This window comes from Chlorocebus sabaeus, chromosome 23 (assembly GCF_047675955.1).
Source record: "Chlorocebus sabaeus isolate Y175 chromosome 23, mChlSab1.0.hap1, whole genome shotgun sequence".
Classification (NCBI taxonomy): Eukaryota; Metazoa; Chordata; class Mammalia; order Primates; family Cercopithecidae; genus Chlorocebus; species Chlorocebus sabaeus.
Genome location: NC_132926.1, coordinates 4,534,523 through 4,552,633, shown reverse-complemented (window position 1 = coordinate 4,552,633; position 18,111 = coordinate 4,534,523). Strand labels below are relative to the sequence as shown.

At 54.3% G+C, this 18,111-nt stretch overlaps 1 protein-coding gene across 3 annotated transcripts; it reads left to right on the top strand.

Moving 5' to 3' along the window:
• Nucleotides 1–1,597: 1,597 nt before the first annotated feature.
• B4GALT7 (beta-1,4-galactosyltransferase 7) lies at nt 1,598–11,962 on the top strand. 3 transcript variants are annotated; one of them, XM_008015467.3, is made up of 6 exons: nt 1,598–1,768; nt 5,979–6,341; nt 8,946–9,171; nt 10,183–10,266; nt 10,557–10,661; nt 11,160–11,962. In XM_008015467.3, the coding sequence occupies exons 1-6, from the start codon at nt 1,719–1,721 to the stop codon at nt 11,313–11,315; spliced, it is 984 nt and encodes a 327-aa protein (XP_008013658.2). In that variant the 5' UTR covers nt 1,598–1,718; the 3' UTR covers nt 11,316–11,962. The 3 variants fall into 3 exon arrangements, with proteins under 3 accessions (XP_008013658.2, XP_072866562.1, XP_072866564.1); XM_073010461.1 differs by having other exon boundaries at nt 1,620–1,768; nt 10,046–10,266; XM_073010463.1 differs by having other exon boundaries at nt 1,665–1,768; nt 6,079–6,341.
• The last annotated feature ends 6,149 nt before the right edge of the window (nt 11,963–18,111 follow it).

Below are 18,111 nucleotides of genomic sequence, written 5' to 3'. Positions count from 1 at the left end.
CAGCACTTTGGGAGGCTGTGGGCAGATCACGAGGTCAGGAGTTCGAGACCAGCCTGGCCAACATAGTGAAACCCCATCTCTACTAAAAATACACAAATCAGCCGGGCATGGTGGTGTGCGCCTGTATTCCCAGCCACTCGGTAGGCTGAGGCAGAAGAATCGCTTGAACCCAGAAGCTGGAGGCTGCAGCAAGCCGAGATCACCCCACTGCACACCAGCCCCGGCGACAGTGTGAGACTTCGTCTCAAAAAAAAAAAAAAAAACAAAACAAAAAAAGATAATTTGGGTTTTATGTGAGATCTGATTTCTTGAGATAGTGACTCTGACAATCTGAAGTAGGACTTCATCCTGATGTAGTAACATTTAACCGGATGGAGTGATCCCCTTTAGATGGGCTGTGGATTGGTCAAGGTTCTGGTGTAGGGTCTGCAGTGCCCTGGGGGAGTCCACAGGAAGGGGGATGGGTGGATTATATACTTCCAGGTTTAAGGGGTAAAGGGGTTACTGGGAATGATTCATTTCCCGTCCAGAGTGACGTTCTCTCTGAAGCAGAGTGATTAAGATCATAGATTGTGGGGAGAAAAAAACAAAATAGATTTTTTTTTTTCCAAAACCCATATAGATTGTGCAACCAAACTACCTGATTTGCTTCTCTGTGGCTCAGTTCCCTCAACTTTAACTTGGGGATAAGCACCTACCGATAAGGACTACCTGAGATAACCCTCATGCAGTAAGAACTATTAACAAGGACTGGCACATAATAAGAACTTAACAGGAATCTACTAGGAAACTTAAAGTTTGTCTGGAAGAGCAGAGGAGGTCAAGTCTAACAACTGCCGCCTTCTTTCTTCAGGTAGGAGGCTAGCAGGAGGGGTGGGGAGGGGTGTGGGATGCGAGGCATGGTTAAATTCCCACGGGGACGGGGCAGATAAGGGAACTCAGTCTCCTATTCCCTTCTTCAGTTCTCAGCTCCACCAAAGTACCCTTTTCCTGAATGACAGCTGTCATTTATATGGCGTTGAACTGTGTGCCTAGCGCTCTACAAGTGTTTGCACTTTCTCCTTGAATCCCCACAGCTACCATATGGGATAGGAGCCATGGATATACCCAGGTGAGGAAACAGATGCAGAGATGTGGCTTGCTCAAAACACAGCTGAATTGGCAGAGTCGAGTTTCAAATTCAGTCAACTTGCCTTCAGAACTCGGCTCCTAACGTCTGCTCGGGCTGTCAGCTGAACTCAGCGCCGAGGCATGAGCTTGGCTTTGCCCCTCCAAGCTTGTGCGGAGGAGAACGCGCCGCCTGGGCCGAGACGGGGACCCTGGGACGCTCCCGCCTCCCCTCGGGAAGAGGACGGAGATGCAGATTCTCCCCGAGCGCTGGTTTGGAAGTCTAGACTTTTAGGTCCAGTCCCAGCCCATTGACTTGTTGGGAGGCCCTAGGCGTCTGGGCGTCAGTTTCTCGGGCTGTCAGGCGGGTCCCTGGGCGGCTAGGAAGGAGCCGCCCGGCAAGGGAGGCCCGTCCGCGCTGCTCGCAAGCAGAACCTTGGAGGCGGCGGCTCCGGGAGCGGGCGGCGCGGCCGGAGCAGCGGACCCGGCGGACCGGGGGGCGGGGCGGACGGGTCTGGGCGGAGCGGGAGGCGGAGGCGCCGCGTAGGCCCGGGAGGCCGGGCCGGCCCGGCTGCGAGCCGCTGCCCCATGCGCCGCCGCCTCCCCGCACGATGTTCCCCTCGCGGAGGAAAGCGGCGCAGCTGCCCTGGGAGGACGGCAGGTGAGCGGCGGCGGCTGGCCCGGGCCCCGTCCTCCCGGGCGCCGCTCCTTTCTCGGCCGCCCGCGGAATCTGGGAGCCCGAGGCCGTCACGTCTCCACGTCTGCGGGTCTCTGTGAGGGCGTGTGGGTCCCTGGCGCCCTGTTCCGGTTTCTGTCTGTCGGTGTGGGTCTTTGCCTCTCCCGCCCTCCGCCACTCCCCGCCCCCTCTCTGCCTTTCCGCTGCACTGGTTCTTCCTCCAGTACCTTCCCCCGCGCCCGTGGCTCTGTGTGTCTCCATTGACTTCCCTTTGTGAGTTTCTGATCCCCTCTTTGCTAGTCTCTCTCATTGTGTGTTTCGTTGTGTCTGTGTCTCCACCAGCCTCCCTGTGTCTGCATGCGGGTCTCTGACTCCGCTGACCTCTCACCATGGATTTGTGTTTCTCAATCTGTCTCTGATCCCTGAGGGCGTTTATTCCGTTTCTCTGGTCTCTACCTCCCTCATCACATCCGTATAGCCTCAGACCCTACCCTGCCTCCTTAACGCTTCCCCCCACATCCTTTGCAGGCCGCCAGCAGAACCCACCAGAGAAGCTCCGTGCTCTGCCTGGCTGGTCACTGCCTGGCACGTACTAGACACTCCTCATACACCCGTTAGTCCATTTCCTGTGCAGCTGTATTGGCCCTACCTGAAAGATGGGAGCTTGGCCCACACCTTAGCTAATGATGTTTCTCACTAAAGCAGAATGGGGAAAGCGATTTGACTGCCTCCATTTGGGGGGCGCTTGAGATGTGTCCCTGCAAGTCTTCTCACATAACACGTGACAGGATCTCCTCAATGACACCTCATTTCCTTCATGTTTCTTAAGTTTGTCAGGTGCCATAAGATTCTGAAATTTGGCCGGGCACGGTGGCTCACGCCTGTAATCCCAGCACTTTGGGAGGCCGAAGCGGGCGGATCACGAGGTCAGGAGATCATCGAGACCATCCTGGCTAACACTGTGAAACCCCGTCTCTACTAAATATAGAAAAAAATTTACTGGGCGAGGTGGCAGGCGCGTGTAGTCCCAGCTACTCGGGAGGCTGAGGCAGGATAGTGGCGTGAACCTGGGAGGCGGAGCTTGCAGTGAGCCGAGATCGCCCACTGCACTCCAGCCTGGGCGACAGAGCCAGACTCCGTCTCAAAAAAAAAAAAAAAAAAAGATTCTGGAATTTAGTGGGCACAACTTTTACTTCTGGGGATTTTTCAGACTTGGTGTTGAAAGGAGAAGACAGGAATATAATAGAAAGCATGGACTAGAGTTTGACCTGGGCAGGAGTCTTCGTTAATTATGTGAGCAGAGACCCCTGCATCTTTCTGACCGCAGCCTTTCCATTGCTGAGACAGTTGTCACAATATTGACTCTGCAGGGCTGTGTGAGGATTAAAGGAGAGCATCCATGTAAAGACCATGGCACTGCCTGGCACAAGAGGAGGTGCCAGTTGTCTTCCAGTTACATTTGCAGTTTTGAGGTGCTGTAACCAGAGCAGCTGAGGATTCAAACCTTGTAGTATGACGGTTTGTATGAGACAAGAAAGGAAAGGTAATAGAGGAGCATTTCTATTTCCTGATGCCTTTCCGTAACTGTTCCCAGAGAAATTTACTGATAGTCAGTTCTGTGCTTTTGACACAGGGGTGGTGCAAAGATCCACGCAACTGATGCAGGCTAGTGTAGCTATGGAGTGTAGGTTCTGGAGCCAGCCTTCCTGGGTTTGAATCCGCCTCTTACTAGCCTTGGGCAGTGATTGATGAGGGAGACAAAGCCTCTTCTGAACTGCCCCTCAAAGTCAGGGCGGCCTGGGCCTGGGAACCGCTGGGACTGCAAATCTGGAGTTTGCCACCTGGGGGCACCAGGAGCAACTGTTCTCAGTGTCTACTGTCTTGAGGAATTGGGACTCTGGGTTCAATTCAGTTGCTCAGCGGTTTGTGCCCTTAGAGCACAGGATAATGCCTGTGGGGATGTACTCCTCATAGGAGAGGGGAGCAGGACCGAGGGAATAGTGTGTGAAAGTGCTTGGAGTGCCCAGTCCACGCCGTTCGCCTGGATAATAGTCACTGCTTCTTTTCCTGAAGGGATATCACCCCATGTCCATCTCTGCAGAACCTACCCTGCCCCCAGAAAAAGCCCAGAGGGCAAGGGAGAATCTGTAGAGGTTCCAGCCTTCCCAGGCCACTCTCAGGACTGGGCTATGCGCCTCCCCGGCTGAATCCACCACCACAGGATAATGGGGGGTAAGTCAGAAGCCCTGGGGGGTATCCTACCAAGCCACCTCTTAGCTGCATGTGGAACCTAGGCCTGGCTTCAAGGCTACTGGCTTCTAGGTTGGCAGTTGTTTCTCTAGAAAAAGGGAGGAGTTAGTCTGGTTTTAGCGTGTGACTTAAGGCATGCCCTGACTGCTTTAACCCTTTCTGTAACTCACTTGGGGAGCTCTCTGCTGCCTGGCCTGTGCTTGCTGTGCCACAGATATGAATCTGACATGGCCTGAGAAGCAAGGACACAAGGTGTTACAAAAAAGTAGGAAGTAAGATGCCGTGGGAATACGAAAGGGGGAGTGTTATGGGGCCAGGGGGCAGTGCTGGCCATGACATTGGAGTTTGGCTCTGAAGGATCAACAGGTGGCCTCAGGCAGATAAAGGACATTTCAGGCAGAAGGAGCAGGCTGTGTGAGGGCTGGAGCAGGAAGGAAAATAGCAAGTGGAGAAGCTCCGAGGTGCCCAGCATGAGAACATGGGACGAAGGCTTGGGAGCTCCTGGAGTTGGGGCCAGGTCACGGAGGGCTTTGACTGTCGGGCCAAAGGGCTTGGCCTTTGTCTGGCAAACAGAGGAGGGTCATTCAGAAGATTGGAGGGGTCTGAGCAGGGCAAGGAACAGATGAGTGAGGAAGGATCAGAGGGGGACTTAGGAGATAGAATTTGTTTGTTTATTTGTTTATTTATTTATGAGACGGAGTCTCACTCTGTTGCCCAGGCTGGAATGCAGTGGCGTGATCTCAGCTCACTGCAACCTCTACCTCCCGGGTTCAAGCGATTCTTCTGCCTCAGACTCCCAAGTAACTGGGACTACAGGTGCACACCACCAGACCCAGCTAATTTTTGTATTTTTAGTAGAGACAGGGTGTTACCATATTTGCCAGGCTGGTCTTGAGCTCCCAAAGTGCTGGGATTACAGGCATAAGCCACTGCACCCAGCCTTGAGATAGAATTTATAAGACCTGATAGTTAATCGCTGACTCTTAAATTAAGACTGTGAAGTGGATTCCTTTGCAGATTATTTTGGGGAGAAGGTAGGGGGAGTACGAGGAAAGTTTCCCCTTCCTGGATTCCTCAGCCCCTCTCTCAGCATACTCAGGAATTTCCAGAGGAGGGGCAAATGGATCCGGTGAATTCTGTTTCTTTGTATTTGCTAACCAAAAGACTGTCTCCTGCCATCACCCCAGTTTCTATGATGTTCAGCTGCTGTTTTTCTAGTTTCTGAAATCAGTGCCTATGCTGTACCCAGCCCTCATCTTTCTTTCCCTCTCTGTCTCCCATCTTTTACATGAGCTGCCTCTTGGACTAAAGGTTTGAGGCTCATTCAGTGAACTGCCACTGACAGTTTGGGCCTTGCATTGCTTCGGGGGCAGGTGTGATCTTCCCAGAGTAAACATCGGTCATTTTACCTGGACTAGCGCCGGCACACACACCCGTGTCTGGGTGGCCTTTGGTCATTCTGGGAAGCAGGATGGAGCCACGGTTTCTGCTGGGGTGGATCTGTAGGGGAGTGGGTTTGGAAAGCAGTGGGTTGCATCTCTAAGGTGGGGATTCCTGTCACTGGCTCAGGACGTTGAGCCACTGTCGTGGGGAGGAGCACATACAAGTGACAGGAGCCTCCTCATCCCTGTCCTGAGCAGCTCTGACCAGGACTTAGTCACAGAAAGTAAGACAGCATGGAGGAGCTGGGGCAGCTCTGGGACCTGGGAGTGGTTCAGAGGGCTTCCCAGGAGCCGGCAGCAGGGGTTGGGTCTAGGGAGGTAAGCAGAATTCTGACGCATGGTGGTGGCATGAGCAAAAACATTAAAGTTGCTTTCGTACCAATTCCCAGGTGCTTGGGGTAGACCAGTTATGTGCAGCCTCCTCGTGGGGAGGCCAGAGAAAGGATCTGTCAGAGGGCCAGCCCTGCCCTGCCCTTCTGACCCTGGCCCTGCTCTTGTCTCAGGTCCAGGTTGCTCTCCGGCAGCCTCCCTCGGAAATGTTCCGTCTTCCACCTCTTCGTGGCCTGTCTCTTACTGGGCTTCTTCTCCCTGCTCTGGCTGCAGCTCAGCTGCTCTGGTGATGTGGGCCGGGCAGCCAGGGGACAAGGGCAGGAGACCTCAGGCCCTCCTCGGGCCTGCCCCCCAGAGCCACCCCCTGAGCAGTGGGAAGAAGACGCATCCTGGGGTCCCCACCGCTTGGCAGTGCTGGTGCCCTTCCGCGAACGCTTCGAGGAGCTCCTGGTCTTTGTGCCCCACATGCACCACTTCCTGAGCAGGAAGAAGATCCAGCACCACATCTATGTACTCAACCAGGTGGACCACTTCAGGTAGCGCCCGCCCCCGCCCTCTCCCCTCTCGACACCCCGTCCCAGGCTCAGGCTTCTCAGGGCCTATGAGAGGTCACCTGGAGCAGGGGCAGGAGGGCGGGAGGTGGCAGACCCCTCTCATTGGGTGTGACAGGAATCTTTGGAGAGGGCCCTGAGCTAATTTCCATTTTGAAAAGCTCACTGTGGCTGCTGTATGTGGAATGGATTATACCAGGGCAAGAGGAGAAGCAGGGAGACCAGTTAGGTGGTCACTGCTGTGGTCTGCAGTGACAGTGGCTTGATGGCGTGGTGGGGGGTGGGTAGAGAGAGGTGCTGTGGAGGAAGTCCAGACAGAACTCCCTGGGGATTGGCCCGGGGATTAGGGAAAGGGAGGGTCAAGGCCACGGCTTTAAAGTTGCCCAGAGTCTGGCGTTATCCTAAAATCCCTGCCCTTACCAAAAAGTGCTTCCTTCCTTGACCACAGCTCGGCATCTCACCCTCCAGCCCCCACCTCATTTCTCTCTAGGTAACTCCCACTGGAAGATGGATTCTTAGCCCACCAGCCCGATCTTCCTGCTTTTCAAGTCCCCTTGATCCGGATCCTCAGATCCCCCCACCTTTTCCCTGCCACCCTCCTTGTCCTTACTTCCTCCTTACCCAACCTGGAGTCCAAGGTCTGCCATTAAAATCCTCCCCGGCGTGCTCCCTCCAGCCTCTGGCCCGTTGTTCCTGGGATCATCCCAGCCTGGCTCACTCCAGCTGTCCGCCCCACACCTATGCCTGGGCACTGGAGGCCGTGGAGAGAAAAGACAACCCATGAGGCGGCCACACAGACTGACATGGAAGAGAACTTTCCCCAGTTCCCTCCACAACTCACCTCCCAGCCTCTGTGCACAGGGACTCAGGGCTGTCCCAGCTTCTGTCTGAGCTGACTCTCTACCATCCCCACCCTCAGTGTTTCCCCCACTCCACAGCTGGCCCCTTCCTCTCCCTCTCGATCAGCGTTCCTCTCCTGGAGCTACATGTGAGCACACACACTGAAGTGGCTCCTCTCTCAAAGGAAAAAGACTCCCTGGATCCCACATCCCTCGAGGCTGTCACCCTTCTCTGCTTTCTGGCAGACCTCCTTCCCGTTCTTTCTCCTTGTCTCTCTTGAACTCCTTCCGCTCAGACTCCTGCACCCACCATGGCACAGAGCAGCTCTCACTGAGGTCACCAGCCATGTCCACTCTGTTGGTCCAGAGGCCATGCTGGGCCCTCATCCTGTGGACCTGCCAGCAGCATCTTCTTTCGTAAAATGCCCCTGCTTGGGGCAGCACCCTCTGGTCCTCCCTCTACACCAGCCGGGCCTCTGTGTCTGTGGATTCTGCTTGTCTCCCCAAGCTCTCACCATCGGGGCTTCTCTGGGCTCAGTGCTTCAGCAGCCCCCTTTTCTAACTCCAGGTGTTCCTTGGGGCATGTCATGTCATCTCCCAGCATTAAACCCCATCTCTACTCTGATGATTCCTGAGGCTCTTTCCAGCCCAGACCTCTTCCTGAACTCTAGGCTCATCAGCCCAGCCATCTACACAGTCCCTCCATGTGGTGGCCTCAGAGCTACGGCAAGCTTTCATGATCACAGCTGAATTGCTGGTGGCCTGCCCTGCCCCAGACCTATAGCTCTGCCCTCTTCCCCACAGGAATGGAGACTCTTTGCTCCCATTGCTCAAGCCCAAAAGCCCTGTGGTCATCCTTAGCCGCTCCTTCTCTGTCGTACACCACATCCTATTCGTCAGCAAAATCCATCTAGAATCTGCCGCTTCTCACTGTTGCCACTGCCACCTCCTGAGCTAGGCCACCTTCATCTTTCGGTCTCTCACCTAAATTATTGCCATAGCCTCCCAGCTGGTCTCCCTGCTTTCACCCCTGCTCCGACAGTCTCTTCCAGCACAACAGCTAGGGCGGTCCTATCCAGACCTAAGTCACAGCACGCCCCACCCCTGCTCAGAGCCTCCATGGCACCCCACCTCACCCAAGCAAAGCCCCGTCCTTCAGTGGCCCTTGGGCCTCGTGCAGTCACTGTGTCACCCCCAACATCCCCTCCTCCGCCCTCGCCCTGCCCAGCTGCCTGCTGTCTGCTGCTGCCTCCTGCTGTGGCAGTGCTGTCTCCCCTGTGCAGAGCCCTAGGCACCCACTGCCCTGTGGGTCATCTCTTCAGGCCTTCAGGTTTCTGTCACTCAATTCCCCTGGCCCTCCCTGACGGCCCCATCGAGGACAAGAGCCACCTCCACCCCCAGCAAGATCACCCTCCTCGCCTGCTTTGCTTTTCCCCCAGCACTAACCACTCCCAGCCTCGCTTTATGTTTGCTTGTTTGTTTCTGTTTCCTTCTATTGGAATCTCAGTTCCTTGAGAGCAGGGCCTGGTTTCTCACTGCTGTACCTCCAGTGCTTTGAATGGTTTCTGGCACATAGTAGGTGCTTAGTAAATATTTGTGCAGTGAGTGGAGGGGACAGCTCCACAGGCTGAATGAAGTCAGTGCTGGGCCAGAGGGCAGCATAGGCACCACGGGGACCCCCAGGTGGGTGCTGAGCCCCAGGCAGTGAGCCCGTGTGCTGCCCCTGCCCAGCCTTGGCCGCCCTGCACAGGTTCAACCGGGCGGCGCTTATCAACGTGGGCTTCCTGGAGAGCAGCAACAGCACGGACTACATTGCCATGCATGACGTTGACCTGCTCCCTCTCAACGAGGAGCTGGACTATGGCTTTCCTGAGGCTGGGCCCTTCCACGTGGCCTCCCCGGAGCTCCACCCTCTCTACCACTACAAGACTTATGTCGGCGGCATCCTGCTGCTCTCCAAGCAGCACTACCAGCTGGTGAGGCCCTGACAGCCGGCTCTGCTCAGAGTCGGGAGCTCCCTCTGGGCTGCAGGCGGTGGGCAGGATGGGACAGTGCCTCTGGGGCCCAGCAGATGGAGCCCTGCCCAGGCCTAGCAGGGGAACCTAAGAGCAGCCAGAGTGCGAGGAGCAGGCGAGCCAGTCAGCTGCAGCAGCAGAACCACTTGCAAACTGGCTTCAGAAACCTGGGGAGTTAGTGGCCCTTAACATTGACGAGTGTAGGGGGCAGTTCGGGTGCAGCTTGCCCACCTCTCAGACAGTGTCACCAGGACCCTATTTCTCTGTCCATCTCTCAGCTCTGCCTTCCCTACACTGGGTTTATTGGCAAGATGGTGGTTGTCACTGCAGTCTGTATCCATCTAGGCCCTAGCCTGGTGGGAGATGGGGCCTTTCCCTCATAGCTCAGGCAGGAGTCCAGCAGTGAGCTGCACTGGCTCTTGATTGGCCAGTTTGAGTGCTGAGCCCACCGCTGAGCCAGTCACTGGCTGGTGGACGGGCAGGCAGGAAGAACCAGGTGGCTCAGGCCTGGGTCTCTTCCTCTCCAGGCCATGGCAGGAGCCAGCTTTATGTAAATGAAGCTGCTGAGCCAGGTACAAGAATGGGTGTCTGTCATGGAACCCAGCTACCCCTCTCACACACACACAGGAAGAGATAAGGGCAGGGCCACCAGGAGAAAGGGAAATGGGGGAAGCAGAAATCAAGGAGGAGCTGGTGCTTCTGCCCATCGATAGTTCCGCAAGGAGATCCCCTCTGGCCAGCCAGACATTTTTGAGAAGGTGAGCATCTCACACAGGTTCAAGGCCCCATGAGAACGGGAGAGGGACTGGGATGTACTGCTTCCTGCCGCCCCCAGCACTGCAGAGGTGGAGGAGCCTGTAAGCACCTGGTGCTTATTCAGAACTGCCCGGGGAGAGGGGCACTCCCAAGCAGTAGGAGACCAAAGGCCCCCCGGGAGGATGGACCGAGTGACGCTGCTTGTCTCTGTGTCAGTGCAACGGGATGTCCAACCGCTTCTGGGGCTGGGGCCGCGAGGACGATGAGTTCTACCGGCGCATTAAAGGAGCTGGGCTGCAGGTGAGGTTCCCCGGGGCCCTGCCACCACCTCAGCTGTGGTGGCTGCCCAGAGATTCTCTTCTGTTTCCTCAGATGAAGCTCCCGGGGTCTGGAGATGGCCCTGGTTCTGATCCCTGCCCTAACCCTGCCCTGCGTGGTCATCTAGCCAGTTCCTTGCCCTGTGGGCCCCAGTCTCCTCTCCTGCAGGCTGGGAGTGCAGGCCCCTGCCTGTGGGACCTCAGAGGAGCTGGTGGTGAGGGCTGGGGCTCCAGGAAGGGCAGCCTGACCCTGACTTCCTTGGACCTCCCTAGCTTTTCCGCCCCTCGGGAATCACAACTGGGTACAAGACGTTTCACCACCTGCATGACCCAGCCTGGCGGAAGAGGGACCAGAAGCGCATCGCGGCTCAAAAACAGGTGCTGGCAGGGCTCCTCATCGGGGACGGATAGGTGGTGATGTGGGGAGCCAGCAGGCCCGAGCTTTCACCAAGTTCTCCTTGGCCCAAACGGCCCCATCCTCCCCTGCTTGGCCCAGGTCAGTGGACAGGCATTCTGCTTGGGCACTGTGCCCTGCTCTGGTGGCTGCTGTGGGCACCCTGGGCACTGTGGGTCAGCCCAGACCTCAGGGTCCATGTAGGCTGGCAGAGTGGGGTTGGGGAGCCACATCCGGGATGCAAGGATCTTGCCCTCAAACAGCCCCTTCTCTAGGAGGCATATGCATCCAACAGGAGATCTCGGCTCTCCTGTTTCCTAGTGGGGCACAGCCCTGGGCAAGAGGCTTCACTGCTTTGAGCTATGGGTTCTTCCTCTCCAGTGGGGACCACAGGGCCTCTGATGGCGAGGTTGTGTGGGGTCAGTGGGTAGCTGGTACTCTTGCAGCCCTGAGTCCGTGCTCTTTCCTCCCTTCCTTCCCAGGAGCAGTTCAAGGTGGACAGGGAGGGAGGCCTGAACACTGTGAAGTACCATGTGGATTCCCGCACTGCCCTGTCCGTGGGCGGGGCCCCCTGTACTGTCCTCAACATCATGTTGGACTGTGACAAGACTGCCACGCCCTGGTGCACATTCAGCTGAGTTGGATGGACAATGAGGAAGCCTGTACCTACAGGCCACATTGCTAAGGCTCAGGACAAGGCCTCAGGTCCCAGGCCCAGCTCCGACAGGATGTGGGGTGGCCACGACCAAGACAGCAAGCTACTCAGTTGCAGCCAGCTGACCGCCAAGGCAGGCTTGAGCTGGGCCAGGACACGTGGGGTGCCTGGGACGCTGCTAGCCCTGCACAGTGATCAGAGGGAGGCTGGGGTGTGTCCTGACCAGGATCCCCCCTGCCTTCCTGCTCACCCTACTCTGGCCTCCTTCATGTGCCAAGGCCTGTGGGCAGTGGGGAGGGCTGAACAGGACAACCTCTGATCAGTCCTGGTTTTGTTCCTTCCTGCTGGGGCGCCTTGTGCAAAGACACAGCGCAGGGGCCACGCAGCTGGCGTAGGTGGCAGCTGGGCCTGGGAGGGTTAGAACTCCGGAAAGCAGAGCACAAGCCCCGTGGAGGGCACAGCCAGCACCGTCTAGCTGGGGGTCGCCGTGCTGGAATGTGGGCCTGGTGTTGCCAGATCTTCTGATGTTTCAAAAGAAACTAGAATGCTGGATTCTTAAGTGAAATCTTCTGCTTTTTAAATGATAGCACCTAAATGAAACTTTCAAAAAGTATGGCAGGCCAGACAAAATGTGTCATGGACCTCTCTCTCACATGTCACTTTTGGCTGAGGGGCAGGGAGAGGGGTGAGTTACAGGCTGGTGAGGAATTGGGGTGGGGCTGGGATGACAAGTCCAGCGGGGGTGGAGAAGCCAAAGGCATGAGGATTCCTGGACCACCTCTACCCCATCAAGGCTTCTGGGCAGCCCCCTGGAGGCCCCTCTGAGCAGTCTGACCACCTCCAGGCTCTCCCTGGGTGAGCTTCCTCTGGCCTCCCTGAGACATGGAGGAGGGAGAGTAGCTGAGGAGATTCACCTACAGGACTGGACTGAAGTAGGCAGGGCACTCAGCCGATGCCTCGGGTCATGGCTTGAGCCAGGAGGAAGGAGAAGGGGAGAAGTGGGAGGATCCCTGTGGTGTTCCCTCAGCACAGAGGGATTATAGTGGTCACCGAATGCCCAGGAGCAGTGAGAAGACACGGAACTGGGGAGTGCTCTTGGGGGAATCACTCGGAGGGAAGCCCAGAGCCCATGAGAGTGGGAGGCAAGGGACCCTGCATGTAGGCCACTCCAAGGCATTTGGCTGCCAAAGATGCAAGGCAGAAGGCAGAGGAGACCATCGGGCCCCAGTAATGTGGGTTTGTTTTAACACCAGGACACCTGGAGTCCTGGAGAAGGAAGGGATTGTGGTCCCAGAGCTCAGGAAGGTAGAATCCACAGCTCTGGTTCAAAGACTTCTCCTCTGAGGATGATCAGTGAGGATGATCAGGGCTGCTGTGTGCAGTTGTGTGGGTTGTGCACTGTGTAACCTGTGTATAAACCAAGGGATTTAAGTAGAGATGGCTGGGGTAAAGCTTCAGGTTCAGGTGTTTAGCCCAGGGTCTTTGTGATCCTAAATTGACTTTGCCCATTGATTCAACCATACCCACTATTGCGATGGGCAGATGGGCCTCGACTCCAGTGCAAGGGTGGTGGAGAGGGGACTGTGCCAGTTCCCTGGACAATCCCAGCTGCCTCATCTTGGACTGACACGGACTCCGGGCAGTAACACCAGCTCTTGGAGTTGCTGGGAACGAGTGTAATATCAAAGCTCCCTGCTCTGCACTCCCCTGTCACGTAGGAAGACCTCAGAAAATGGAGTTCCTTCCTTTCCACCTGCACTGGGGGAGTGCAACAAGCAGAAGAAAAGCGAAGGTCCCTTCACCTTGTGAGATCAGCTGACACCCGGGCTTAGGTGCATCCCTATCCCTGCAGCCTGTTACTTCCCTTGATCGCCACCCCCACCTCCATCTTCAAGGCTGTGCTGGGCACTCCAGGCTGGGCCTGGCGCATTCCAGATCTGCAGCTCCCTCACTCTGCATGCTGGGCCCCCACCACTCTCCAGGAGAGTGGGAGAGGCCTGAGCCGCGGGTGGCGAGGAGAAGCGGCAGTCCCCTGCAGCCTCAGTGCCCCACTTACCTCCTTCGTGGAATGGACTTGACATCCCTGCCTTGCTGGCCAGGGCGTGGCCGAAACCTAGCCAGGATGTAGGAGCACCGGGCACAGTGCTTGGCCAGTGAGGTGGTGTTTGCAATAATAATAACCATCACGCCGGGCGCGGTGGCTCACGCCTGTAATCCCAGCACTTTGGGAGGCCGAGGCGGGCGGATCACGAGGTCAGGAGATCGAGACCATCCTGGCTAACACGGTGAAACCCCATCTCTACTAAAAATACAAAAAATTAGCTGGGCGTGGTGGTGCACACCTGTAGTCCCAGCTACTCGGAGGCTGAGGCAGGAGAATGACGTGAACCCAGGAGGCGGAGCTTGCAGTGAGCTGAGATCCGGCCACTGCACCCCAGCCTGGGCGACAAAGCGAGACTCTGTCTCAAAAAAAATAATAATAACCATCACTTGTTGAACATTCACCACATAGAAAATTCTTCACACTGCGTTTCACTTAGGCCTCCCTGCCTAAGAGCTGGGTCCTAATTCACCGGTTCTGTAGATCAGGAAGGCAGTGCACAGACAGGCAAGTAGTTTGCCCAAGGTCCCAGAGCTGTAAGGGGTGGGGGGCTGGGAATGGGAACACCTGGAATCCACTTTCAGAGCCAGATTTCTTCCCCCCGCCCTGTGTAGCAGGTGCCCATGAGCAGGTGTTCCTTCCCCACAGGCCTCCCTCCTCTCCCCTGATGGAAAGGGCAGATGGGGAGGGCTGGGAGGAAAACAGGGCTACGGTGGGGGTGCAGAGGATGTGCCTCATGCTCTGCTGCCTCGAGGAAGACAGGGACTCTGCTGCTTGGTGCTGAGGAGCACTGACGGGGCATTAGTGGGACCCAGAGTGTGGCACTGTAAATGAGGGCTGTACAGAGTGCTTGGGGAAGTCTTCCCCGAGGAGGCAAAGTCTTGCTGGTGGAGAATTTGTCAGCAGGAAAGGGAAGGGACCATCATGTGCAAAGGCAGAGAGCCCAGAGCAAGCATGTGTGTCAGTGACCTGGGAGGAGCTTGAGGTGTTTCTGGCACCCCAATACTGTGCAGAAGTAGGGAGGTGGGCAGCAGAGGGAAGGCTGGGGTGAGCCATGAGGATCTGTGAATGCCACACTAAGCAACTTGTACTTTATTCTAGGGGTGCAGGGGTTTTGAGGAGTTTCAAGCACTAAAGAACTTTTTTTGTTGTTCTTTTTGAGACAGGGCCTCTGTTACTCTGTTGCCCAGGCTCGAGTGCAGTGATGCGATCTTGGCTCACCACAGCCTCTGCCTCCCGGGTTCGAGATTCTCCTGCCTTAGCTTCCCGAGTAGCTGGGATTACAGGCATGCAGGACCAGGCCCAGGTAATTCTTTGTGTTTTTAGTAGAGAGATGGTTTCACTATGTTCGCAATCTGCCCACCTCAGCCTTGCAGAGTGCTGGAATCACAGGTGTGAGCCTGGCCAGGGGAGAACTTTTGAACACTTACCTGTGTTCTATAACATAGATCCTTTGGGGGATAACAAAGATCCTTTGGGGGACCCAGGGTGGACTGCAGGGTGCAGTCTGAGGAAGGAGAGAGCCCAGTCCAAGGAAGAGATGGTGAAGCCAGAATGAGGCAAGGGAGCGGGGTTGGGGATGCAGGCCTGCTAAGCCCCCAGAGCCAGTAGGAGCCCTCCCTAGTGGGATCAACCAGACGCCATCAGGCCTTCCCTTCACGGAGGGTCGACTCCACTGCAGACTGTTTCCCAAAAGGCCAAATGGATGTACACATGGCCTTTTTGCCATCTCAGCCCTCATGCCTTGAGAACGTTTTTTACAAAACAAAAAAAGAGAAAAACAACTTTCGGTTCCAGCATCAACGTGTAAACAGCTTGTAAGTCATCATTGCCATCCTTTCAACAAGAAATAAAGTGCAACGGACTGAAAAACAGCTCCTTAGCTTAGAGCCATCAGAGAAATGAGGTCGCGGGGCAAACTGCCTGCCACAATCTGGAGAGGCAGGCGGGTCCTTAGCTAGAGAAGAAGCTGCTGGAACCACACACTGGGTAGGAATATTTAAGTGGTAATGTTGACAAAGTCAGCATGTGGACTCTTGGTGAAGACCCAAGAAAAATCCCCTCCTGTCTCTGACAGGGGAAGGGAAAACTAACCATTTAAAGAAACCCAGAGTGGGCTGGGCGCGGTGGCTCACATCTGCAATCCCAGCACTTTGGGAGGCTGAGGCGGATGGATCACCTGAGGCCAGGAGTTTGAGATCAGCCTGGCCAACATGGCAAAACCCCATCTCTACTAAAAATACAAAAAAAAAAAAAAAAAAAAATTCAGTCGAGCGTAGTGACAGGACCCTGTAATCCCAGCTACTTGGGACACTGAGGCAGGAGAATCGCTAGAACCCTAGAGGTAGGAGGCTGCAGTGAGCTGAAGTCACGCCATTGCACTCCACCCTGGGCAAGAGCGAACCTCCGTCTCTAAATAAGTAAATAAGTAAAATAAAAACACCAAGAGCGATCTCCGTAACAAAAGCCTACTCTCCAAGAAAAAAGAGCCTGTCTCACCGAGGCCTTACAACAGCCACCCAGCTCCAGCCGCCTCTAGCCTTCCTGTGTCACCTAAGGAGGTGGGACAAAGCTAAGACACCTGTGAAGACACCAGGGATACGGATGCACTATAAGACCAAGATTTAATCATAAAATTAGCAACGTGCTTCCCCCTTTCGTAAACCTTGCTACCACATCAACGGGGCTCCAGTGTAACAGCAGTGGATTGTAGCTGAGAGAGCTGTTAGACACAGTATTTAAGAAGCTCTTAGGGAAACCCGAAGACAACCAAGGAGACAAAACCAAAGACACTAGAGGAATTTAAAGCCTCTGTCTTGAAGTTACAGTAAACATTATGCCCAACTCCTTTTTATTTATTTATTTTTTTTGAGACCGAGTCTCGCTCTGTCGCCTAGGCTGGAGTGCAGTGGTGTGATCTCGGCTCACTGCAACCTCTTCCTCCCCGGTTCAAGCAGTTCTCTTCCTCAGCCTCCCAAGTAGCTGTGATACAGGCATCTGCCACCATGCCTGGCTAATTTTTTTTTTAATTTTTATTTTTTTATTTTTTATTTTTTTTTTTTAGTTGAGACAGGGTTTCACTGTGTTAGCCAGGATGGTCTCGATCTCCTGACCTTGTGATCCAACCGCTTCGGCCTCCCAAAGTGCTGGGATTACAGACGTGAGCCACTGCGCCCGGCCTACAAAGAATCTTAAAGTTCAACAATAAGAAAACAAATCATCCCAAATAAAAAAAAGGGGAAAGAACCTGAGTAGACACTCCACCAATGAAAATATACTGATGGCAGATAAGCATATGAAAAGATGTTCAACATTGCTTGCCACGAAATAATTACCAATTAAAACAACAGTGGAATAACACCACACACCTGTTAGAATGGCTAAAATCCCCAAACACTGGTAATACCAAATGCTGGTGAGGCTGTGGAACCACAGGAACCATTCTTACCATTGCTGGTGAGAATGCAAAATGGTACAGCCACTTCAAGTTTGGCAGTTCCATGCAAAGCTAAATATAGTCTGGCCGTATTTCAGCAATTTCATGCCTAGATATTTACCCAACTGATATGAAAACTTATATCCACACAAAAATCTGCACATGAATGTTTATAACAGCTTTATTCATAATCACTGGAAACTAGAAGTGATGAAGATGTCCTTCAGCAGGTGAGGGGATAAGCAAACTGTGGTATATTCCTACAGTAGAATATTATTTAACACTAAAAAGAAATGAGCCATCAAGCCACAAAAAGACATAGAGGAACCTTAAATATATATTGCTAAGTGAAAGAAGCACGTCTGAAAAACTATGTACTATATGATTTTAATTACATATGACATTCTGGAAAAGGCAAAACTAGAGACAGTAAAAAGATCAGTGGTTTCCAGAGGTATTTGGAGACAGGAGAAAGGTTGAATAGGTGAGGTAAGGGGATAATTTAGGGTCATTAAACTACTGTGTATGATACTGTAATGGTGGATACATGACACGACGCATCTGTCAAACTTCAGAGGCCCTTTAGCACAGAGTGAACCTTTGCGTATGCAAATTTTAAAAAATAATTTATGGCTGGGTGTGGTGGCTCATGCCTGTAATTCCAACACTTTGGGAGGCCAAGGCGGGCGGATCACAAGATTAGGAGATCGAGACAATCCGGGCCAACATGGTGAAACCCTGTCTCTACTAAAAATACAAAAATTATCTTGGCGTGGTGGCATGTGCCTGTAGTCTCAGTTACTCGGGAGGCTGAAGCAGGAGAATCACTTGAACCTGGGAGGCAGAGGTCGCAGTGAACCAAGATCGCACCACTGCACTACAGCCTGGCAACAGAGAACAAGACTCCATCTCAAAACAACAACAACAATAACAATAATAATAATAATTATTATTATTAATTATTATTATTATTCTTTAGAAGGTCAGAGGATCCCAGGAAGGAACATAGACTATGACAAGAGAATCTATCTGTATTACAAATGTATGAAATAACTTCACAGAAGGAGGTTAAGGAGGGAAGTGCTGCTCTAAGTAACATCCTCCTTGTGATAGGCAGCGGGCTGAGCGTCGTAGGCCACCCGGCCTCAGCTCGGAGAACATTGGCCCCAGGCAGGGGCTGTGGCAGGTCTCCTGCAGGAGCAGGCACTGGCCGGCAGCGGGGTTGGTGCCTGTCTGCACCTG